This window comes from Lithobates pipiens, unplaced genomic scaffold (assembly GCF_037356315.1).
Source record: "Lithobates pipiens isolate NorthernLeopardFrog02 unplaced genomic scaffold, aLitPip1_a1.2 Scaffold_8, whole genome shotgun sequence".
NCBI classification, from domain to species: domain Eukaryota; kingdom Metazoa; phylum Chordata; class Amphibia; order Anura; family Ranidae; genus Lithobates; species Lithobates pipiens.
Window position 1 is genome coordinate 564,254,750 of NW_027507903.1, and position 26,549 is coordinate 564,281,298.

Here is a 26,549-nt window from a genome sequence, read left to right on the forward strand (position 1 = left end):
AAAAACTTTTTTACAACTTAACAAAAAAAAAAAATTATATTTAAAGTAATATAACCTCCCTAGCGGTATGATTATGTCTGATTTTTGAATGTCAGTGGTACATTTTTTTGCATGGATATTTGTGGTTTTATATTGTAGGCCTGTAATTCTTAGGAATAACTAATAATAATTGTATTCAAAAATGTAATCAAATCAAAAACAATTAAATTTGCTCAGTCGCAGAATCGTCGCTGTCGTCACTTTCACTGAGCGATTGATGACGAATTTCCCCACAAATAACTATCGCTCAATTCTGCAAGTGATTCTAATTTATTATCACTGTTTTTTAGCTGGTCTAAAACCTGCTTTTGACATAGAGGGACGCTTTTTGGATGCCATGGACATTCCCAAGTTTCCAGGCAGAAAGAATGACAGAAAGAATGGTGAAACTGCAGGCAGGGCACTGGACAAAGCACTAGGGACAAAACGGATGTGAAATTATTTGATACAGTTATGCAATCTACAGATTACAATGTATTATGTGTGTTATGTGTTTTGTACTTTTTTGAATTTGCCGCCGGGCTCCGCCTTCATGCGTTGCGACGCTCGCAGGGAACAGAGCCCAGAACAGTAATACATCGGGCGGTGGAGTACATCCCAGGATCCTGGGGACAAGGTAAGTAACTTGTACCAGGATACTGCAATGCAATCCCGAGTGTGGTTACCGCTTTTGGTAATGAAAATGAACCCCGAGCCAGACTCAGGAATACCGCTAGAGAGGTTAAAGGCTTGTTTTTGTTTTGTTTTTTGTTTGTTTTAAAATAACAAACATGTCATGCTTACCTACTCTGTAGTTTGCACGGAGCAGCCCTGATCCTCTTTTTTTTGGGTCCCTCCTGCACAGTATACACCTGAAGCTACCCCTAAGCCACGTGCTATGGGAGCACTTGTAAGTGCTCACTCCCTAGCCTTGCTCTCCGTGTCCATAAGACACACCAAGAGTGGAACTGTGCCCCCCCCCCCCCCCCTCACTGGCTCTGATTGACAGCAGTGGGAGTCAATGGCTCCTTCTGCTGTATTTGAGCCTATGGGGAGCTAGAGACCTAAGAGTGCACATTGCTGGATTGACATCAGGCTCAGGAATGTATTTAGGGCAGGGGGCTGCAGAAGAAGCTGCATGGAGAAGTTTTTTACCTTCCTACATTGAATGCAGTAAAGTAAAATAAAATAAAAACATTCTGATTTAGAACCACTTTAGTGTTGCACTACAAAAAAGTAATGAACATTAAATAAATATTAAACTTGTAGTGCACGCCCGTAGGAGCTGCTGGTGAATAAAGTGCTATTTTCCCACAGAGCACACACAGCCAGGCATTTTCCTCATTCTACCACTGGCTCAGAAAACAGTCTAGGGGTTCTTATTAGGGTTTTTATTGGGAACAATGACCTAGGATAGGAAGTGGGAGCATGGGATACCCCAAAACTATAGAACTGGATAACTTGAGTACTCCTCCATTTCTGGCTGCACAGAACCACTGACTGCACTACACAAATTGCTCAATGTGCCTCAAGATCCCTTATGCTGTTGGTGATCGGTACTCATTCCAAAGTTAAAAAACTACACACAGTCACTTTTCCTTCAGCACTGGAGGTCATCTACTCACTCAGCCATAGGATCAACGGTTGCCTCCTGCAAATCCACCATGCTCTTCCTAGTGAGGGAGATGTAGACTCACACCATTATAAACCGCTGGACTCTTTCCTACCAACTTCCTCCTTCTGGCTCTCTCCAGTGAGTTTCTCCAGACCCAACTTGATTGACTTGGATATGCAAATAGGGCTCCAAGCTAAGCCTAGCTGGGACCTCAATGTCTTCCTGAAGCCTTCCTTTAGAATCCTGTACCAAGGGCAGAGCCCCCTCAAAGGGGTCTTCTCCTGCGGGTCAGGACCGAGGGACACTGCTCCTTGCTGCTCAGGTCTCAGACTATTTATGAGCTCTCTCCACCTTCCGGGCACACTTCCCCAGGGATTGGCTAGAGTTCCATAAATGATGGAGGAGGTAACAGAACAGCAGACTGTGAAACACTGAACCACCCTAGATAATCAACCCCTGCTCCACTGATTACAGGGGAGCTAAACTAAGTTCAGCTAGCAGCCTGCTGTACACTCGGAGAGTGCTACAAACTTTTACCATTTTCATTTATGTTACTTTTTTTATAGTGCCACATTAAAAAAAAGTGTGGCTACATCTCTCTGATGCATTTCATCTGGATTGGGCTTAACCATAGAGCCAAATCCAGGTGAAATGCATCAGAGGGGCGTGGCCAACGGCTTGGGACTGTAACTGAAGCTTGTAATTACACTTTGGGAAATGATTTATAGTATAATAATGTTGAAAGGTTGTATTTCTCATTGAAGCTTTTGAGCATTGATCCAAACAGAAGTGCTAGAGAGCAAGTCTCGGCTGGAATTGGTAACAATGCCGATGGGAAGAGAAACGGGGCATGCAATTTACAATGGTTTAGCTCTAGTATAAGCTGCATTCATTTTGGTTATTTGATTTGTAAAGAAAAGATTGTGTTTTTTTTTTTTCTCACCAGTGATCTGCAAACAAGAAGATAAAATCACGCCAACATGTGATAGTGCTGAGGTAGTTTTTTTTTTTCTTAGAATATTTGTGAAAGGTCAATTGAGCAAAGCTTTCATTTATGTTCATAAACTGCCAATGAAGATACCAAGAGAAAAAACCTAAAAGGGGTTCTAGCCTACCCTTATTCTGATATATATATATATATATATATATATATATATATATATATATATATATATATATACAGGCATACCCCACTTTTATACCCCTTTCACACTGGGGCATTTTTCAGGCGCTTTAGCTTTAAAAAAAAAAAAGCACCTGTAAAGCCCCTGAAAGAAGCGCAACTGCAATCCCAATGTGAAAGCCTGAGTTTAAGCGGCGCTTTACAAGCGTTTTTCGGGTGCTGGCAGTGTGAAAGGGCTCTTAAAGCACTTGGGCTTTCACATTGGGATTGCAGATGAGGCTTCTTTCAAGCGCTTTACAGACGCTTTTTTTAACGCTAAAGCGCCTGAAAAACGCCTTAAAAACGCCCCAGTGTGAAAGGGGTCTTAAAGCGGTTCTTCACCCTAAAGGGGAAGTTCCGCTAATCTGATCCCTCCCCCCCTCCGGTGCCACAATTGGCACCTTTCAGGGGGGAGGGTGGGTGCAGTTACCTGGATAATCCAGGTAACTGCACCCACTTCCGGCTAGACCGCCGCAGACGCACCGCCCCCCCCCCCGTTGTGTTCTGGGAAACACACAGTTCCCAGAGACACAGCGGGGGGATCATAAGAGACGCGCAGCGCGACTCGCGCATGCGCAGTAGGGAACCGGGCAGTGAAGCTGTAATGCTTCACTTCCCGATTCCCTGACAGAGGATGGCGGCGGGGGCAGCAGCGAGACGAGCGATCGCTCGTCACCTGCCGCCGACATCGCTGGACCCTGGGACAGGTAAGTGTGATTTTATTAAAAGTCAGCAGCTGCAATATTAGTAGCTGCTGGCTTTTAATATTTTTATTTTAAGTGCAGAACCGCTTTAAGTTCATAATGGGTATTATTTACTAAAGCTGGAAAGTACAAAATCAGGAGCTTCTAACCCCAGCTTGTTCAATTAAGCTTTGGTAATAAAATCTGGAAGCTCATTGGTTTCTTTCAGCTTTAGTAAATAAACCCCATTGCCTACTTAAAAGTAGGGTATGCCTGTATACACACACATATGTGTGTCTGTGTTACTGTTGAAGATTCTCTCTTATCATGCCTGTTTTAGCCATTGTCCCTCAGACAGTAAGCTTTGGTTCACATCTACACATGCTGCTTATAAGGCACACCACCCATAACCCCCCCTAGCATGTCTGCTAAAGTGCAGCTCTTTTCTTGTCATTTGGGGAAATCGCATGATTTTGCACACATTATCAACATGCAGAAATGTGAATCGAACCCTGGTTAGCAGTAAAAACCCAGAAGGGGTTCCAACCCTTACCCACTTTATCCTAAACTAATAACAAACATTTTTGACAGAGCTTGCACTTTAAAGCCAGACTCCAGCTAAAACAATTTTTTTAAAGGTCTTTAGATAAAATAGGGAAACATGCTCAGATAAGGGTCTGGTATGGATTTTTAGGGCAACCCCACGCCAATGTTTTTGGTGTAAGGGTTCCCCATAAAATCCTCTGGTATGCTCTTGGGGGGGGGGGTGGACCCATGCCAGTTTTTTTTTTCCCATTTTGGCGAGGGTTCCCCTCCAAGATCCTCAGAGCACGAGCCGTTCTGCAAGTCGAATCATCTAATCCGACTTGTGGTGCGATTTCTATTCAAATCAATGAGCTCTCATATTTAGATTTTGAATAGAGGCAGAGAGAGCCACTGCTAAATGTTAGCACGGCTTGAGTTTTTACAGCCGCTTTTTCCTGGCGTTGGTGGTGGCTTTGCAGTTAATTTTTTTCTAACGCCCCATGTGCATGGGGCCTAAGAGCTGGCTTCAGAATTAAAGGTAATTTTTAAAACCATTTTGAACCTTAATCCTTGCCTATGTTCAAGTTTAAGTTGGTGCTTAAATCATTATAATATATTATAGGTACATAAAAACAAAAAGGTATACAAAGTCTTACTGTACATTTTAGAAAACAGCCATAACCTAGATGTGCTGTAGAAGAAAAGCCTGTCCCCTGACAGTTCTTCCGCTCCGTGTGGAACAGTACTGTCTGCAAAGATCTGACACACCCCCTCGAGCTGACCAATCACCAGGGAGCATGAGCTTTGCTGACTGCAGAGCTATAGGTCTGACTCAGCAGGAGGAGTGTCAGACCTCTGCAGAGAGAACACTGCTTCCACAAAGAAAGCAAGGGTCCTTCTCTGGCATTTCTACTCAGGCTGTGGCTGCTTTCCATAAAACAAACTGTAACACTTTGCCTGAACTGAGGACAAGTGTCACCACGTTTAAGAATCATAACTTATCCTTGGCTCGCCGAGTTTAGATTGGAATTGCCATTTTTCGGGTTCAGATGGTTTCTATGTATGCTTCTATGTATGATTTGGTACTTTTGATGAAGGAAGTAAACAATTATTACTCTCTGTGCAGCCTCAGTGCAGCCTAGAAGCATTTGCTGAATCGTGGAAGCCATCGTGCAATGGTAGCAACCCAGAAACATTTGATGTGGACAAGGTAAACATCGGCTCATAATCATTTTAGGTTAGAATTTAAAGAGAACCAGTAATATTGCTCATAAATGATTACAGTACAGTACTGCAGTCTTACTGATGAATGTTTTATATTTGTTCCCTTATTTCCCTTTACTTACTTTTATCAGAATTTTTAGATTAACTGTCAGGGGTCAGAGTTCACCTGACTGTCCATTCCCATTCAATTGCTTGATTCATACACTATCCTAACTCCTAAAGCTAGATATATGCCAATAACAATTTGTTAAAAAAAAAATATTTTCAGAACATTTGTTTGATTTTCTAATAGCTAAAGCTGAAAGCAAATGAAATTTGAATTACTTTCAAACAATATTCTTCAAGTACCTGATGGCATTATCAAATGTACGCACGTGATTTTTTTGTACGAATGTTTGTACAAAAATCTTCCAGTGTTTGGTCAGCATAAGAGTGCATAATATTATCAAATAATATAATCATATATGTTATTTTTTATTATTATACATCATTTATTTTTATGAAAGTGTATATCAATTTTTTGTTCATGAATGCATTTATCTTTTTTTTGTACCACAGCACTTTAATATTGTACTAGGAATATTCTTTGTTTTGATTGATAACCCATTTGGGGAGGAGTATTACAAGGGGGTAGCAGTTTCACAAATCTTTACCATGTATTCAGATATTTATTTCGAACATGGCTGGGGGCTGTTCACTTGAGGGAGGTGTATTATAGATCTTAGCACTGCCTGGTATCCCATTGGTGACGGTGGCATAGTTACCACAATTTTGTATATATTTTGTTTGCCCATACCCTAAAAGTACTATTGAATGTGGGAGGTGTCTTGTAGTCTTGGATCTACTTTCATACTCCTACCATAGGGCACCAAATTCCAGTGTCGCTTATCAGCATGGGGTGTATTATACACCATTGTATTAGTTGGAACCCCATTATATCTTTTTTGCAGCGCCACACCCACCACTATTTTATTTTTACTTTTTTGGTAGAAAAGTTTGGGCCATCCTACATCCTCCTCCTTTTCCATCCCATGTTCATTATCCCATGTCCTCTTCCTCCAGTTCCATCTCCTCCATCCCCATCTCCTCCATCCCATGTCCTCCTCCTCCTCCAGTTGAATGTCCTCCATCCCATGTCGTCCTCTTCCAGTCCCATCTCCTCCTACCAGAGAAGGGAGGAAGTGGGACAGGAAGGGAGCAGGGTGACAGGTGGGGGGGGGGGGGGGGCAGCAGGTTAGGAAGAGCCGGTGGGACAGGAGGGGGGAGTGTCACAGGAGAAGAGTAGCGTGACAGGGGGCAGTCGGATGAAATAGGGGCAGCGAAACAGGTGGGGGGTAGTGGAACTGGAGGAGGAAGTGTCAAGGGAGGAGGTCAGCAGGACAGGAGTGGGGCAGCAGGACGGGGGGTGTCATGGAAAGGGGGCAGCGGGAAAGGTTGGGCAGTGGGAAAAGTGGGAGGGCAGCATCACAGATTAGAGGCAGTGTCTCAGGTGGGGGACAGTGGGGCAGGTGAGATGCAATGTCACAGGTGGGGGCAGCAGCACAGGTGGGAGAGAGTGGGACAGGTGGGAGGTAGTTACAGGTAGGGGGTAGCAGGACAGGTGGGAGACAGTGTCACAGGTAGGGGGCAGGGGGACAGGTGGGGGGCAGTGTCAAAGGTGGGGGGCAGCAGGACAGGTGGGAGGCAGTGTAACAAGTGGGGGGAAGCGGGACAGGTGGGGGGCAGCAGGACAGGTGAGATACAGTGTCACAGGTAGGGGGGCAATAGGACAGGCGGGGGACCAGTGGGACAGGTGGGAGGGAGTGTCAAACACACACCTAGGGAAGCTCCAGTCCTCCCAGCTCTCACCTCTCCAGCAGTGCCAGGAAGGGTAGCTGAGCCTGTGTCCCTTCTTCACCAGGATCTCTGGCGGCAGCTGCAAGAAAGGTGGGGGGGCTTCTCTACCTGACCTCCTCACCCACCCCGCACAGCCCGGTGCACACGGGTACCTGACCAGCGCAGAGCCTGCATGCACAAAAGAGAGGGGGGGGCTCCTCTACCTGACGCCCTCAGACCTGCACACGCAAAAGAGTGGGGGGGGGCTTGTGTTAAAGATGGTCCGGGTTGTGACACGCGGCCCCCTTACATGTGTACTGGCTGTACCCCTCTGATAGCAGCCCTGACAATACATAAGTGAAATCATACAGATGAGTGAAAGTAGTCCATAAAGGTACAAAAAGTGTGATGGCGTTTCCCAGAATGGCTCTAGAAGAGAAAGAGGGACAGGCAGACAAAAAGCCCCCCAAAGCGTCCAGTGGAAGTTAAGCGTGGCTGCTTACCAATAAATGTTGGCTTTCAAATAAATGAAGAACTATGTAGCACTTAGGGAATGTATCCCAAACAAATCTACGCTGGTTGTAGGGGCCCTGGGTGCCCTCAACTCCTTGGTTCCACTCGCGGTATCCTGCGGGATTCAGAATGATGTGACCATCAGATTATAAATGATCAAATGCGCATGAAGGGTTAATGATCCAAGTCGCTGTTACATCTGACAGCAATCACCATGGAAACTCCGGTTGGGGGTTGGCCTTGTTTACACAGGCATGCAAGGGGTGGTTAAAGTAGGCAGTTGAGCTACGGTTTTACTGCCCTCTGACTGCCAAGCCACAAGTTGTTGTGGCCATCACCACAGCAAAAATTATACAAGCTGTCACGTTTGGCAGGTGGCACCTCTGCCAAGCGCAGCTTATTCAAATCAATAGGGCCATGCCATAACCACAAACAAACGCTTGGATCATAGTTGGGGTGTTTTTTCTATTCAAAATCCCCCTTCGGTTAAAAAAGGGAATGTGATGACTATTGGAGGAATGATCATAAGCAGAAGGTGAGGTGCAGGAAGAACAGATCTACAGAATGAAGACAGCAGAATCAGGTAAATTCTTGCACTGCAACTCCACAGGTACTGCTTTTTCTTCAGCAAAGAGAATGGTGAGCAGCAGAGTAGTGATATCACCAAATGTCACTCCAAATTTTGAGAGACTAGTCAGAGACATCAGTGCCTTAGATGTCACACTGCAAATATACAGCTATGAGGCTTAAGGCAAGGGAGGTGCTCTGCTGTTTTTTAAGGCCCCTTTCACACATGCGGACCGTATGTCCATATTTCATCCATCTGTTTGCGGATGAAATATGGACATACATGCATTCCTATGGGATAGCGGGTGTCTGCGGATGAACATCCGCAGACACCCGCTATCGTCCACCTACGCTATTCCGATTCTGCAGACGGAGGAAAATACGATTTTTCTATCCATCTGCAGAGCGGATCGGATGAACACAGACAGACGGTCCGTGCTCGTCCGATCACCCATAGAGGAGAATGGAGAGCCGACAGGGCGGTCCCTGCACAGTGTGCAGAGACCGCCCTGTCTTCCGCCGGCTCAGCGGGGACAACGGAGCGATCCCCGCTGAGCAAGTGGATCATCACGGGGCGGATCATTACTGATCCGTCCCGTGTGAAAGGGGCCAATATAGTGGACATTTCAGTCTTAGGCCCCTTTCACACGGGACGGATCAGTAATGATCCGCCCCGTGATGATCCACTTGCTCAGCGGGGATCGCTCCGTTGTCCCCGCTGAGCCGGCGGCGGACAGGGCGGTCTCCGCACACTGTGCAGGGACAGCCCTGTCAGCTCTCTGCTCTCCTCTATGGGGGATTGGACGAGCATGGACCGTCTGTCCGTGTTCATCTGATCCGCTCTGCAGACGGATAGAAAAATAGGATTTTCCTCCGTCTGCAGAATCGGACAATAGCGGAGGCGGACGATAGCGGGTGTCTGCGGATGTTCATCCGCAGACACCCGCTATCGCATAGGAATGCATGTATGTCCATATTTCATCCGCAAACGGATGGATGAAATACGGACATAATGTCCGCATGTGTGAAAGGGGCCTAAGAAAAGACACTGTACTGCAACTCAAGTGAGGCTTTTTAATGATAACATTTTTATTTTTATTTAAACTATGGCTATCAGGGCTGATTTTATAATTAGGCACAGAGGTAAAACGGCAGTTTTCAGCTTCACAATTTTACATTATTAGTACAAATAATCATAAAGTTATTTTTGAATTATTATAATATTATTGGTGTCAGGTACAGCAATAAAAGCTAATTATGTACAATTCCCAGGACTAACAAAAATGTTTAAAAACAAGATTTTAAGTGGGGTTGAGCTTTAAGTCTTCTTCTCATCATGTTTTTCTATTTCTGAAAGCTCTTGGATGGCCTCGATGAGATGATCGACAATTTCTCCAACCAAAAGAAAAAGGAAGTCAGACTACGGCTGGCGGGGATATTCCTGAATACAGTGGAAGGGATAGTACAGAACTTGGCTTACATTTTTAGCAAACGCATGCCCCTGTCAAACAAGAAGAATTTTATTAGTGAGTCTTCTCTTCTGGTGTATGTGTGTGTGTGTGTAGATGGATTGGTACATATCCTCATGAATTCCTGACAATGAGCAGATATTTTGAACAGAGAAACTGGTGCCAACCCGTTAAATGTCATTTTGTGCAAGGACTGTTCTAAACATGGAAAACACGTGGCACTTCACAGGCATACTATAGACACCCCCCAGGCACGATATTTAACCACTTCCCACCCAGCCAATGTACATATACGGCCGGGTGGAAGCTCTCTACTTCTGATAGGACGTTCAGGAACGTGCCCATGCACGCGTGCCCGCTCCCGATGTGCTCGTGTCCCCCGGACACGGTGCATCTCGGATCGGCAGGAGGGCTCTGTGATTGGCCCTCCTGATCACATTACGGCCGTGTCCAATCACGGCCATCATGTGATGTAAACAAACAGCCGGTTGCTAGGCAATCGGCTCTCCTCTCCTCACACAGAAGTCGTCGCTGAGGAGAGGAGAGGAGATCGCTGCAGCCGGCTGGTGAGCAGTGAGTATGAGCTGTTTTTACAGCTTTTTACTCACTGATCACCAGTCTAGTGTAATACACACATGTCCCCACACATGTCCCCAAAACACACATGTCCCCAAATAATAAAAACACATGTCCCCCACATATGTCCCACTAAAATCACATGTTCCAATGATTATCTGCACTCATATGTACGTGATCACCTGCACACATATCTACATGATCATTTGCGTACATATGTCTGTGATCACACAAACCAATTATTATACACTTAACAGAATTTTTTTTAGCAAAAAAATGTAGCAGAATACATTTTGGCTTAAATATATGACAAAATTTGATTTTATTGGATTTCTTTTGCAAAAAATAAAAAACGGAGTCATGAATAAATACCACCAAAATAAAGCTCTATTTGTGCGAACAAAATGATAAAAATTTCATTTGGGTACAGTGTAGCATGACTGCGCAATTGTCATTGAAAGTGCGACAGCGCTGAAAGCTGAAAATTGGTCTGGGAAGGAAGGGGGCGAAAGTGCCCTGTATTGAAGTGGTTAAAGGATTTTTTTCACTTTTTTTTTCCCTTTAATCGTCATTAAAATCACTGCTCCCGCCAAAACGGCCATTTTTAAAAACATTTTAGGCATTGACCCATGTCCCCTGGGGCAGAAGCCAGGTCCCCAAACCCTTTTTAGGACAATATCTTGCATATTAGCCATTAAAATGAGCACGTTTTATTTCAAACGTTCGAGTCCCATAGACTTCAATGGGTTTCTAAAGTTCGTACGAATTTTCGGTCCGTTCGAAAGTTCTGGTGCGAACCGAACCGGGGGGTGTTCGGCTCATCCCTACTGACAGCAATAAAAACACGTTTCCTACAAAATAGAGTAAGTTACAACCTCTTCTGGTGTGTTTCCCCACATGAAATGTTGCTCCTTCCTCCCGCCCAGGTGTCAGGCATAACAGGAAGACAAGCAAAACCTCCTCTATGGGGATACAGGCAGCATTTAGAATCTCACTGAAGAAAAATCTCCATAAATGGATATTGTTTCAAACTTGATAGAATTTAATTTTTTTCCCAACTGTATCCAAAACTTAAAAAAGAGTTTTGGCTGGATTCAGGCATTAAGTGTTTTGTCTTCTCTGTTTACAGTATATCATGGCTCCATTGGCAGTCCTCAATGCTTTCTGTGTTTTTGCAGATGCTGTAACGACTAGCAGGGGATCTATAGACCAGGAGATCTCACTGACGAACAAAAATAGCTCCATAAGCTTGGGCACAAAAACGGCTTTGGGAAATGTCTGTAAGTACTCCAACTTGTATTAATGGGTGCTCAAAAGGAAAATGCCTCGGACAGTGCCATGCCAGAACATGCAAAGATGCTAAGTCACCAGTAGTCTAAATGTTTGTAGCGCTACCACCGCAGGGGCTGCTGGTAACTGGTACCCCTATTCCTGCACAGTCAGGCAACATGCATTTTCCACTTGTCTCCAGACACAGGAATTCGGTCTTTGAGCTTGTTTTTGTTGTTTTTTATTAGAGATAACAACTTGGATAGGGTAGAGGGGTCATGAGATGCCCAACATAACTGAAAACAATGCAAAGGGACAGCTTCCTTCTTCTGTACAAAGTGGGGATCCTGGACTGTTCTTTCCTGGACACCCTCAGTAGCAAACGCCCCTTAAAGGGGTTGTAAAGGTAAATATTTTTTCACCTTAATGCATTCTATGCATTAAGGTGAAAAAACATCTAGCCCCCCCCCCCCCTTTTACTTACCCGACCCCTCGAAAATCCCGCGCTCGCCCCTGACATCCTCTTTGCCGCCCAGCCTGGCCACTAATTGGTTAGAGTGGATGGATTTAAAGCAGCGCAGCCATTGGCTCGCGCTGCTGTCAATCACATCCAATAATGCGGCGCACCGGGGGCGGGGCCGAGTGATACAGCGAGCGGCTATAGCCGCTCGCTGTATCACAGGAGCGCGCCAGCAAGTGCTTCTCACCAATGCGAGGGAGCTCGCATGAACGTGAGAAGTACTTGTGGAGGGAAGCAGAGACAGCTGCCGAGGGACCCCAGAAGAGCAGGTTCGGGGCCACTCTGTGCAAAACAAGCTGCACAGTGGAGGTAAGTATAACATGTTTGTTATTTAAAAAAAATAAGAAAAATTACTTTACAATCCCTTTTAAGTAGGAGCTCTTTAGTCCCCTTTAGAAAAATAGCACAACAGGTTGCTAACTGCATACAGGAATATTACCAACTCCACTGCCTGCAGGTACATCCAGCCCTCCTGGTTGCCTGTCTAGAAGCCCACTTGGCTGCTCCGAAGCTCTCCCAGGACAAGGGATGAAGAGTTGGGCACAATGCTGTCCTCAGAAAGCTTGCTACATATGGCAGTCTTTCCCCTTGTGAATTCCTGGGCGTGCTGATGTAGTCGCACTGTTGGCTTTGCTCCATGTTGCTCTTCAAGCAAGATTCCTGCTCAACCCGCTCTTCCTAAACTAGCCCAAGCCCCATCCTGGAGGAAAAAAAAAAACCTGCTTCCTTCCCTGACCCCCCCCCCCCAGACCCAGGGGTTCCCTCCTAGGCCACGACAGCCTCCTCAGCACTCTATCCACTGGACTCCCCTGCCATGACATGCTGCCTGGGGATTGGTCAGACGCCCTTAAGCATGCAGATCAGGTCTTCCTGGCCTCCGCCCACTAACTCCTAGGAGCTTCTCCAAGCTTCTAGATCCAGGGGGAGGTACTAGAGACCTGACTCTGTAGAGCCATCCAGCCTGACCTGCAGGAACCTGACCCAGTTTCTGACTCACATAGTTAACCATGAGTCATAACATACATTTGCCTGCACAGGCTCTAGTTGCACACTAGAGGGTGCTACATGTGTTTCACATGTTTATTGTCAATCCCTATGTCACCTTGAGAAAGAGAGCCTTTGAGGCCCCCAAAGCATTGGCTTATTATGCCTTATGTGACACCGTCATCACAACAAACATGTCAAATACATTTATTTGGACCACTGGTATCATAGTATATTTGCACCTAATGCGCATATGATTAAATCATATTTATCAATGGATTTGTAACAGGTTTTGTGTAAATTTTCCACCTCTGCATACCTGACTGTGACAATTTTGAGACAGATTTACCATTTACAGGACTACAGAACACTTCCTCCTCTCCTCTTCTCCATAACATAGGAGTAAGGTGTTCTGTGTTTCCGTATATTTCAATAAGATGAACAGTTAAAGTTTTACTAAACCCACAACAGTAAAATCAGTCTGTATATGCAGTAAAGCTTGTTATACTCAATGTGGAACCTAAGGTGTTGATCCTTTGCATTTTGTAAAAAGGATGTTTGATCCTGTCTTCGCTGATCCTCCCCTTCTTCCACTGTCCCCAATATACAATATATTGTCAAAAATATTGGGACACCTGCCTTTACACACACACGAACATTAATGGCATCCCAGTCTTATGCCCTGTACACGTGATCAGACATTCCGATGACAAAATACGTCAAATTTTTTCTGAAGGATTTTGGCCCAAACTTGTCTTGCATACACACGGTCATACAAAGTTGTTGGAAAATCTGATTGCTCAGAACGAGGTGACGTAAAACACGTATGATGGGACCATAAAGAGGCCCGTAGCCAATAGCTTTTGTCTGGTAATTTATTCTGAGCATGCGTGGCACTTTGTGCATCATAATTGTCTACACACAATCGGAATTTAAAGGATCAGATTTTTTTTGTGGGAAAATTTTAGATCCAGATCTCAAACTTTGCGTGTCGGAAATACCAACAGAAAAAGTCAGATGGAGCCCACACATGATCGGAATTTCTGACAACACAATCCGATAGCACATTTTTCGTTGGAAAGTCAGACCGTGTGTACAGGGCATTAGTCCGTAGGGTTCAATATTGAGTTGGCCCACCCTTTGCAGCTATAACAGAAGGCCGTCCACAAGGTTTAGGAGTGTGTCCATGGGAATGTTTGACCATTCTTCCAGAATCGCATTTGTGAGGTCAGGTACTGATGTTGGACGAGAAGGCCTGGATCGTAGTCTCCACTCTAAGTCATCCCAAAGTGTTCTGTCGGGTTGAGGTCAGGACTCTGTGCAGGCCAGTCAAGTTCCTCCACCCCAAACTGGCTCATCCTTGTTTTTATGGAACTTGCTTTGTGCACTGGTGCGCTGTCATGTTGGAACAGGAAGGAGTCATCCCCAAACCATTACCACAAAGTTGGGAGCATGAAATTGTCTAAAATTTCTTGGTGTGCTGACAACTTAAGAGTTCCCTTCACTGGAGCTAAAGGGCCAAGTCCAACCCCTGAAAAACCACCCCACACCATAATCTCCCCTCCACCAAATGATTTGGACCAGTGCACAAAGCAAGCTCTATAAAGAAATGAATGAACAAGTTTGGGGTGGAGGAACTTGACTGTCCTGCACAGAGTCTAGGCCTTATCATCCAACATCAGTGCCTGGCCTCACAAATGCGCTTCTGGAGAAATGATCAAACATTCCCATAGACACACTCCTAAACCTTGTGGACAGCCTTCCCAGAAGATTTTGAAGCTGTTATAGCTGCAAAGGGTGGGCCAACTCAATATTGAACCCTACAGACTAATGCCCTTTACAGACGATCGGACATTCCGACAACAAAATCCCATGTTTTTTTTCCAACGGATATTGGCTCAAACTTGTCTTGCATACACACGGTCACACAAAGTTGGTTGGAAATTCTGAACGCCAAGAACGTGCTGACGTACAACACGTACGACGAGCCGAGAAAAATGAAGTTCAACAGCCAGTGCTGCTCTTCTGCTTGATTCTGAGCATGTGTGGCACTTTGTGCGTCGGAATTGTCTACACACAAATTTACGCGAACGGATTTTGTTGTCGGAAAATTTTAGATCTAGCGCGCAAACTTTGTGTGTCACAAATTGTGATGGAAAAAGTCCGGTGGAGCCTACACACAGTTGGAATTTCTGACAACAAGCTCCAATCGCACATTTTCCATTGGAAAGTCCGACCATTTGTACAGGGCGTAAGACTGGGATGCCATAAAAGTTCATGTGAGTGTAAAGGCAGGTGTCTCAATACTTTTGGTAATATAGTGTATTTCCTGATAATACAGAGCCTTGGGGCAAGCTGCACATGCTCAGTTTGGTGTGTATTGCTAGAGATTTTTTTTTTTTTTCTTGAGAGGGTGCATGTGATCAGCAAAGGGCAAATCAGCACTGTCCAGACAGAGGGTCAGAGATCCTGCATCCTGATAGGACAGTCAGGGCAGAATGAAAACTCTTCCTACAAGCTTTAGCAGACACTGATAGACGTCACAAGACTGTTATATAATGCTGAAGAGAAAAGGTATTTAGCAGTTTATATTTACTAAAATAATGATATTCCCATGTTCTGTGTACTGTCGGAGACCAGATGTAATGAATGCAGAGTCCTGGGTTTAGTAACACTTTAAGATCCATTTTACATGGTGCACAACTAATTATAAGTAGCAGGGGATTTAAGAATTAAGGTGCATATGGTTATTGAATCCTTTGAATTGTATTTCCCCACAGTGACTATCATCCTATAACTTTCTTTTATCCCTGCAGACACGTCAGTGTTTGGATGTCTGGAATATGGTAACATTAACAAACTCCTGGAAGGTGCCGAACTTCAGAATAATTCACAGAACCAGACGGTGAAACTTGTCTCATCGGTAGTTAGTGTGTTCCTCGGGATTGCCAATACATCTAAACTCAGGGAGCCAATTCAGTTGCAACTTAACTTTACTGATGAGGTAAGGATTAAAAAAGAAAAGTGGTTTGAGCTCTGTGGCTAAAATATGGACCAAGAAGTTGGTCATGTAATAGACTTGAGAAGGGCTTATAAAGGCACTGTCACCTTGCACATGATGCAGTGCAAAGGGACAGTGTTTCTGGAAAAGCCCCATCAACCCCTTCTACTCATCTTACCAGCACTCCTCCACTTCTCCTTCCTCCTGCAAAGCCAGAATTAGAATAAACTGTGTCACCAACACAGGAAGAGATGTCATCACTCCCCTGCTCATGTAACAGTGTCATGGTTAGCCCAATTGGCTTCTAGGCCTGAGCAGGGAAGAAGGTCACATGGCTCCTCCATACCTGGAGTGATGGTCATTGTGACATCATTGGGACAACTGCAGAGGAAGGAGGAGTGATAACTGGTAAGGTGAATATAAAAGGATTGGAGAGGCCTTTCTAGAGGCATTGGGCAGGATTTACTAAAACTGGAGCACACAGGATCCGGTGCGGCTCTGCATGGTAATCAATCAGCTTCCAAGTTTTATAGTCTTAATTGAATAAGGTGAAGTTAGAAGATGATTGGTTGCCATGCACAGCTGCACTCGATTCTGAATGCTCTGGTTTTAGTAAATCAACCCCATTACTTTGCCCTGCATAGACAGTGGAAAATCTGGTGCAGCTGTGCATGGTAGCCAATCAGCTTCCAAATTCAAGTGGTTGTAAAGCCTCAAGGTTTTTCACCTTTCTTTGAATTAAGGTTAAATCTTCTGTGCTGCAACTCCCCCCAGACCACCCCCCCCCCTTTTCTTAAATGAGCCCGATCCAGTCTAGACTCCAGTCACTGTCGCTCTACTCATTGGACAGATTGATAGCAGTGGGAACAATTGGCTCCTGTTGCTGTAAATCAAATCCAGTGATGCGGGGGGGCAGGGCCAAGTCCCACTGTCTGTGTCAATGGACGCAGCAGCGGGACTTGGGAGCGAGACCGCATGGGTGCCTCCAGGGAAAATGGCTTTCCGTAAAGACACCCAATGAAGAGGCGCCTGGAGTGTCGGCAGGACACTCCAGAAGAAGAGCATTGGGGCTGCTCTATGAAAAACAATTGCACAGAGCAGGTAAGTATAGGCATGTTTGTTATTTTTATTTTTAACCTCCCTGGCGGTATGATTATTTCAGATTTTAGGTGCTGAAAGCGGTACCATTATTTTGCATGAAAATTTGGCGTTTTATATTGTAGTCCTGTAATTCATAGGAATAACTTGCTTAAATCTGTCCAAACCAGAGTCTAGTAGACATCCCGGGTATGATAAAGTTTGAAAAATGAAATTATAAATTATAATATAATAACTATAAATAATTATACCAAATAATAATATAACAATAATAAAAAATATTCAATAATGTAATCAAATCAAAAACACTGAAATTTGCTCAGTTGCAGAATTGTCACTGTCATTACTTTTCAGTATTTGATGATGGATCTCACCACAAATCACTATCGGTCAATTCTGCGAGTGATTCTAATTTTATTATCGCTGTTTTCTAGCTGGTCTAAAATCATTTTTGATGTAAAGGGACAGTTTTGGTTGCTATGGACAATCTCCAGTTTCCTGGCATAAAGAACAGCTTTTATATTATAAAACTACATGCAGAGAATTGGGCAGACCACTAGGGACAAAGGGGATGTGAAATAATTACATACAGCAATGTAATCTGTAAGATTACATTATACTGTATGTAATGTGTGTGTTTTACATTTTGAATTTGGCGCCGTTCTCCGTCCCTGTGCATTTCAACGCTCGCAGGGAACGGAGCTGGGCAATGTGATAGATCGAGCGGAGGACGGCTCGCTCGTACAGCGGGGGGGCATTGCTAGATCCAGGGGACAAGGTAAGTAAACTCTTCCTGGATTCAGCGATGCGATCCCGAGACTGGCTCAGGGTTACCGCTTTTGGTATAAAATACCGCCAGGGGGGTTAAACGAAGGCTTATAACCCCTTTCAGCTTGTTCAATAAAGCTTTGACAATAAAACCTGGAAGCTGATTGGTTTCTGTGCAGAGCTGCACCAGATTTAGCATTTTCCAGTTTTAGTAAATCCCACCCAACCCCTCCACCTTTCCCAATGTCTCTTTAATCAAGGGAGGACTGCACACTTTTGGTCTGGAAGACAAACATAACCAACTGGTATAAACAAACCCAAACAAAATGACTGGAATTTAAAGTCTTGTTTTTTATTCTTTAAAAATAACAAACATGTTATACTTACCTGCTCTGTTGCAGTGGATTTACACAGAGCAGCCCCGATCCTCCTCTTCTCAGGTCTCTCTTCAGCGCTTCTCGACCCCCCCTCCTGTCGAGTGCCCATACGACAAGCAGTGTGCTATGGGGGCACCAGAGTCGAGCCACAGCTTCCTGTGTCTATTCAGACATGGAGCCGTGACCTGGCCCCTTTCTCTTCGCGTTTGCTGACTAACTTTGATTGACAGCAGCCGGAGCCAATGGCACCGCACTACTGTCTCAGCCAATGAGGAGGGATATCCCAGGCAGCCGAGACACTTCTGCAACATGGCTGGATCTAGATGGGGCACAGGTAAGTTTGAAAGGGGCTGAGGGAGGCTGCTGCTCACAGGTTTTTTTATCATAGAATGCATTAAGATGAAAAAAACCTTCTGACTTTAAATTTTAAGTGCCACATCTTTAAATATAGACTGTCATCAAACATTACACTATGGTATTAGCATGGGACTTTTAAGGCACAGCATTTAAAAAAACATTTAATTAGTTCATATAAAAAAAGGAGATATACTCTTCTTGCACAACAGATTTTTATTTTTTTTTATATATCAAGGTAAAATACAAAGCCATAAAATAGGCAACAAATGTAGTTTGTTCACATACAGTGGTGGCCACTCCATTAGGTGCGCAGGGGGGCCGCCCCCCTAATCTCCACGCGCAGGGCCCCTAATCTCCATGTGGTCCTAAGCCCATCCAGTTTTGTGACATTAGCAAATAAATATTTGCTATTGTCTTCCTGCTTTTCCTCCCAGACAACCAGGAAGTGGGTTTTAAGACCTATGGACCTAAGGAGAAGTGAATGTCTGGGTCTCCAGAACGTCCTCCGCTCCTCTGCTCCGGTGACTGGTCGGGCTCGGTGTCCCCCATCACATGGCCCAAGCCGGCTTCTTCTATCTTGGCACTTCCTAGAGCCCATCAACGTCCCCACCCCCCAGCAACTGGACGGACACTGATCTGAGACTGCCTGGGGAGCAGGAGAATGACTGCCCCACTGTCTACCCCGAGCTACTGTACCTTCTATACTGGTATGTACTGGAGCTGGGGAGACTGGAATCATACCCTACCAAAGACCCTATCGTCAGCCAGCGAGGGGGGACGGGGGGTTAGTGGTTGATTTTCCACCCCTCCAAAAAAATGGTGCACCTGCCGTCACTGTTCGCCTATATATATAGTAGTCTTTATGGCTCAACCCATTTCATGGATATTGTCCTCATCAGGAGACACCAATACAGACGACTTTATATATCATACAATCCAAATGAGATAACAATTATCAGCAATTACATTTTAAACAGTTAATTGGTGATTATACCACCACCCATTGCATCAACATTCTCACGCCTACATGCGCAAAGACACATGGTGCTAAAAGGACTCTTCATAAAGTGAGTAGTGGTGATTGGTGGGTTTTTGCTTCCCTTTGGTATGTAAACTATACAGTTAAAAGTTTTTTTGTTTCTTTTTTGCATCTGTTTAATAACTGTTAATCCTGCAAAATAATCTTGTGAACTGATCACTTTCTGAAACTCTGCTTGTGTTTCACTCCTATCAATTATATTGTTCCAAGATATCTCTATACATTTACTCCACTGTAATGTAGAAAGGTAGAGAATAGGGTGTTCTTTAATCCTTTACTAGGGGGACAACGCTGATCTTTCATAGATACAGTAAGTGAGTGTTGTCACTCTAGGACAAGAAATGTGTTACTGGCAGGTAAAAAAAAATGGACAAAAAAGCTTGAAAATAGAACCAAGACTGAGGACTGGTATGCTCATATATATTTAATTTATGTTCTTGGGTTTAGATATGCTTAAAAACATTAGTTACTTCCCTTTTTTACACATACACACAGATCAGCCATAGCGTTATGACCACCCATCTAATACTGAGTAGGTCCCCCCCTCTGCTAAAACAGCCCCATTTACCACCAAATCAGCCCTGACCTACTGAAGTATGTATGCCACGAGACCTCTGAAGGTATGCTATGGTATCTGTCACCAAGCTTTCAGCAGGAGATCCTTTAAGTTCTGTAAGTTGTGAGGTGGGGCCTCCATGAATCCGACTTGTGTTCCAGCACATTCCACAGATGTTTGATTGAGATCTGGAGAATTTTTGGGTCTAAGCCAACACCTCAAACTCATTGTTGTGTTCCTCAAACAATTCTTCAACCATTTTTTGCAGTGTGGCAGGGTGTATTATGCTGCTGAAAGAGGCCACTGCCATCAGGGAATACTGTTTTCATGCAGGGGTGTACTTGGTTACCAACAATGTTTAGAGTGGTACTTGTCAATTAACATCCAGATGAATGGCAGGACCCAAGGTTTCCCAGCAGAACATTGCTCAAAGCATCACACTTCCTTCACCAGCTAGCATTCTTCACATACTGCATTCTGGTGCCATTTCTAAACACACACACACAAGGCCATCCACATGATGTAAAAGAAAAAGCGATTCATCAGACCAGGCCAACTTCTTCCATTGTGTTTGGTTAAATAATTTAGAGCCACAGAGGAAGTTGGTGCTTCTTTCTGCAAGCCCCCAGTGTGTATTTAATGCATTTTTATACATTTTCAGATGTCTTTAGGTTGGCCACATGACATGAATGGTCCTCTTTCTTTCTTTTCCTCTCTTCTCTGGTAGTGGGCAGTCTTTGATTGCACAGAGAGTGGCTTTGTTGTGATCACATCAGGGCCACACTCTGCACTAATACACTGTGAGTGCAGAATGCCATGATAACACCCTTTATGGAGCGGGTTCATGTCACCCTGCGCTCAGTGGAGGCCCATGCACTGTGGGCGCATGGGCGCTACCCCCTCATCCATGTGCCCGGCCCCTTTCAGGAGGACGGACACATAGATTTCTATGGCGAGGGGTGGAAGAGGGTGGTATTTTTTGAAGCACCTGATTAGAGCCAGAGGCACACGCTGGAGCGGAGGTCGCCGCCGCTCTGAGAGTATCTGCTGCAGACAGTGCTGCAGTAAGTCCCCTCGGCTCGGTCAGAGCCACGCACACGGGGGGGGGTTTGGTGCCAGAGCCGCGATCCGAGTCAGGGGTGGGGGATGGATGCTGCCATAGCTGAAAACCTTGCGAGTGGGGGGCGGGGCGGTGGGCATGGGTGGCTGCATTTGATGGGCATAGGTGGCTGCATATGATGGGCACAGGTGGCTGCATTTGATAGGCACACGTGGCTGCAGTTGATGGGCACACGTGGCTGCATTTGAAGGGTACAGTGAGGCTGCAATTGATGGGGGGGGTTCTTTTTTTTTTCAGTTTATTTGCACCCCCCCGCCCAAATTTTGAGCACCAGCCGCCACTGAGTCGTAGTATGTCCTCCGTCTCCAAGGATGAATGACATTGGGTGTCATGCAACTTGGAATACTGAGGACATCTTCTGGTAGAAACAAGGTTCTGCAGATGGCAGTGCCGAAGACGAGATCATTACTGTTGTCAGAGCTGCTTTATTGATTTTCACAAGTGATGGGGGACCCTTTTTCAAAGCGAAACTTTAGGAACGAAGCCTATAAACATTGTTTACAAGCTTTGCTCGCATAGGTACCTGTGCCTGCTGTACTATGACACAGACAGGACACAGAAATTTCCACAGACACAGGAACACAAGGACCGACAATTTTACAGATTTAGCTCACATCCATTTTGAACACAAAGTTTACGGAAAAAACATTTTTACTAAAAGAATGGAAGGATGGATAATAGAACCACCTAACCTATAGGTTGTGTCACCTGAATGAGCCAAATTCTTCTTTGAATGAAGTGTACCTTGAAGCAGCTTCTTTACATCTACCAACTGCTGCAGTTCAGTTGAAGGACACCCAGACTGCACTGGACAGCAGTTTGCCATCAGTGGCTTATGTTATATTCCATTTCATAACACACAAATTATATCATAAAAAATGTATCCTTAACAAAGATTTCTCTGCCCTTAGGAGGTGACACCAAACCAGACGCACTGTGCCTTCTGGTCTGCAGCGACTTCTGCCTGGAGCACTGAAGGATGTGAGACACTGAAGAGAGACGACTATGGAGTTGTATGCAACTGCACTCATTTAACCAGCTTTGCCATCCTAATGGCTCTGAATAACATAGAGGTAAATTGCTCTGCACTGCACACCATGCTAGGTTTTGTTTGAATTACATGCAAGGCATGCTGGGACCTCTAGCTGTTCAGAGATGATACACATATTTTTGTAGGCCTAGAATGTCATGGTTGCATAAACACAGGTTGGTCTACATTTTGACTTAACTCTTCGGTTATTGAATATAGTTATTATACCTCCCAACTTTTTGAGATGGGAATGAGGGACACCTATCAGCAAAAGTATGCAGGCATAGGACACACCCCATGTCACGTCTGCTTAAAGGAGAATTGTACAAGATTGGTTAAACCCACAAGTGCTTTTTTACCACTACTATTGCTTTATATTGGCTTTTGGAATTTACAATTGCAGGTAAAAATGTGCATTTTATATACATCTACTGTATATAGAGCAGACTAAAATGAGGAGGGATGAGGGACAGAGGGACATTGCTCCAAACCAGGGAAAGTCCCTCAAAATCAGGGACAGTTGGGAGCTATGAGTTACCTTAATAAAGGAAACCTGTACAGGGGCTACCATTGTTGACCTCCTCCTCCTGAAACGATTATCATGGTTGTTTAAAGACCAATTTGAAAGTACACGAGAATGTGACAAAATTTTACTGTTCTGAGAAAAAGTTGTCACCCTTGAACAGGCAAGTGTCGCTTTCTCTTTATGTTTAATCTAAAGCAGAACATATAAAAAAGGATTAATACTTTTTGACATTAAATGAACATATGCAACAACATACTTGGTTTAAGTATTGGGGTTTATATAACTTTAAAGAGGAACTGGATTCTGCTGACATAATTTGTAATAAAAACATCTTTGCCATTCTGAGGCTTCCCTCACTCACTAACACATAGAATTAAGGCTACATATTTGGATTTCACTAGCCCTTTGTCGCTGAAGAAGACTTGAATTTTGTATGTTGAAACGCGTTGGGTGTCTTCTGTGTCTCTGACAGTCAATGTGGGCCATTCTATTTAATGCTGTTCCCATCATCATGTGTTTGATTTTATCTTCATGTTTTCACTTGTATTCCATGTTTCAATAAGTTTGTATTTTTATTCTTTAAACATTGTTTATGGTCCATTTAAAGTCCCATTTTTTGAGGAACTCTTTTTACTCCATGTACAAGGTATGTGGACTAGACATGGGCAATTCGTTTAGTTCCGAATCCGTTTTCTAACTAATTTTGACAAATTTGTTAATTCCAAAATGTCCACATTTTTCAATTTCCGAAACTTCAGAAATTGCATATAGTATAGCATATTGCTCTTTTGCATATGGTTTATCACCAGCTATAAACGTATTATGTATCTCTTGTATATGGAATGTTCTAATGTACCTGTATTTGATCAATAAAATATATATTTATACTTTATGCAATATTTGTCTGTAGTGACATCCCTCAATTAAAGTCCCACAAAGAGGGATGGAGGTCTGTCACCAGCTATAAACGCATTATGTATCTCCTGTATATGGAATGTTCCAATGTAACTATATATAATTAACAAAATATATATTTACACTATATGCAATATCTGTCTGCAGTGACATCCCTCATTTAAAGTCCCAATATTTTTCTCCTTTTTTATATGTATACCAGGGATGGAGGTTTGTCATTGGTCAGGTTACGCCCCACTTTTGTTCATTTTTTTTTTTCTCTTTCATCCTTAGAGTTGGACGCTGAGTCTCATCACAAAAATCGGTCTTTCAATCTCAATCGTCTGCCTTTCTGCTGCCATCATAACATTTTGCGTGTGTCGATTTCTGCGTGGAACACGGAACACTATCCACATACACTTGTGTGTTTGCCTTTTGCTTGGCCACTGCATCTTTCTAATTGGAGTTGAAGCTACTTCCAACAGGGTAAGTTGCTTTACCACTTATGGATTTATTTACAATGACCCTGAGGTTAAAAAATTCCAGACACCTTTCTGGTGTCCTCATTCTCCTTCGTCCTCTCCACCTCAATGATACAGCCAGCCTCTGTCTCTGTCACTGATATTGGCTTTAAGTAGTTCCAGATGCCTTGTATAAATATATAAAGTATGCCACTTGCCCTGACCAAGTTCATTTTATTAGCACTGACTCTCCCTGTAACCCTAACTAGACATGTGCGGTTCCTTTCGTTCCGAATTAATATTCGGACACATTTTTTGTTATTCGGATATTATAAACAAAGTTTACCAAATGCTACAAATAGCGAAACAAAATTTGTCAGAATTTCCGAAATTCGAATTGAAATTAAAATGGAATTTTACATCGAATGCCATTCAAATTTAAACTGTAAACATATTTCTGAAATCAAAAACTGTGTGTGTTATTACAGTACCATTTCAAAATAATGCTGTTTTTTTTTAAGCCAAAGGTGATTTAAAGAGTCATTGTAATAATTTGATGAAGATTTTTCTTTTGTTTGTCCACTTTGCTGCATTCGAATAAAAAAAAAAAAAAATGTAGCATTTTCGCTTTGAGCGATTCGAAATTTATCGATTTGAACGTTTCGAATCAAATAAAATCGATAAGTTGGAAGAAAATTTGAAAAATTACGAATTCTGAATACGAATTGAATTTAACTAAACTAACTAACTAGATTAACGAATCAAAACAAAACAATTTTTTTGTCATGCACATGTCTAACCCTAACTCAAAGACCCCTTTCACACTGAGGTGTTTTTCAGGAGCTAAAGGGCTAAAAATAGGGCCAGTAAAGCACCTGGAAAATGCCTCCCCTGCAGCCCCAGTGTAAGAGCCCGAGAGCTTTCACACTGGGGCCGTGCGCTTGCAGGACGTTAGAAAAAGTCCTGCAAGCAGCATCTTTGATGCGGCCCGCTGGCAGTGTAAAAGGGCTCTTATATTCACTGTAAACCTCACTAAAGGGCCGTACACACAGGCTGAATATCACGCACCATCGTGACTACAGCAGCTGGTCCAAAAGAAGCCAGTCATTTCGCCAGCTTCTGTGGAAGGGGCATGACCAAAAAAAGGTTTAATGATTGGCACCGATCAGCGCTCTCAGCCAATGGGAGTACGCTGACTGGTATGTTCAGGTGGTGGGGGGGTGTCCCCTTTTAAGTACACAATAGATCAGTGGGGGAGGTCGCTGTACTAACATTGGATCGTTAGTACAGCGGCTCCCCCTGTGTTCTTCCGTTTTTATTTTGTTTAGCCCGCTGGGTTGAGAAAGAAAAAAAATTATATTGTGTACCGGGCTTAACACTCCCTATAACCTAACACTAATTTCCCCTGCAAACCTCACATTAAACAGCCCTGTAACTAATGCCGCATACACACGATCCGGCGGACTTAGTCTGGCGGTCAATCCGCCGGACTTTGCAGCGGAGGTCCGCCGGACTTTCCGAACAAGCGGACCTGCCCACACACGACCGGACTTTTGAAATGAACGGACTATGGTGGGAGTCCGCCGGACTTTTGAAATGAACGGTCTGTTCATTTTGAACGTGGCTCCAGGTAGACGGAACTAGGAAGTGAATGTCGCTGCCTCCATCGGCGAGATTGACACATCGCTAGCCCCGTCACCTGGTATGGATTTAAAGGGGAAGCCCTACACTGAAAAAACGGAGTGGGGGTCCCCCCCAAAGTCCATATCAGACCCTTATCCGAGCACGCAGCCCGGCCAGTGAGGAAAGGGGGTGGGGACGAGCGAGTGCCCCCCCTTCTGAGTCGTACCAGGCCGTGAGCCCTCAACATGGGGGGTGCCCTCAACATGGGGGGTGCTTTGGGGAAGGGGGGGCCCTGCAGCCCCTCCACCCCAAAGCACCTTGTCCCCATGTTGATGAGGACAAGGGCCTCTTCCCAACAACCCTGGCCATTGGTTGTCGGGGGTCTGCGGGCGGGGGGCTTATCAGCATCCGGGAGCCCCCTTTAATAAGGGGGCCCCCAGATACTGGCCCCCTACCCTATGTGAATGAGTATGGGGTACATTTTACCCCTACCCATTCACCTGGGGAAAAAAAGTGTACAGAAAAAAACAACACAGTTTTTTTAAATACTTTATTAGACAGCTCCGGGGGTCTTCTCTTTTTCCGTCTTCGGGGTTCTTCTCACTGGACTCCTCTTCTATCTTCTGCTAGCTCTTTTACTAACGGAGGAGCCCGGCTTTCTCCTTCATCGCCGCCACCGTCCGGGGGTCTTCTTCTGACTTCGGGGGTCTTGTCCCGCTCATTGGGGGTCTTGTCCCGCTCTTTGGTTCTTCTTGCCGG

At 44.4% G+C, this 26,549-nt stretch overlaps 1 protein-coding gene across 1 annotated transcript in view; it reads left to right on the top strand.

The window, feature by feature from the left end:
- The window catches only part of ADGRE5 (adhesion G protein-coupled receptor E5), a gene marked incomplete at its 5' end in the record, with an annotated part of 185,784 nt that overhangs the window by 135,875 nt on the left and 23,360 nt on the right, over positions 1–26,549 (top strand). Inside the window, 7 exons of the mRNA XM_077471585.1 lie at positions 2,580–2,629; positions 5,130–5,213; positions 9,480–9,648; positions 11,346–11,447; positions 15,757–15,944; positions 22,168–22,329; positions 24,001–24,192. Coding sequence (XP_077327711.1) covers positions 2,580–2,629; positions 5,130–5,213; positions 9,480–9,648; positions 11,346–11,447; positions 15,757–15,944; positions 22,168–22,329; positions 24,001–24,192 — 947 coding nt within the window. The remainder of the gene's footprint in view (positions 1–2,579; positions 2,630–5,129; positions 5,214–9,479; positions 9,649–11,345; positions 11,448–15,756; positions 15,945–22,167; positions 22,330–24,000; positions 24,193–26,549) is intronic.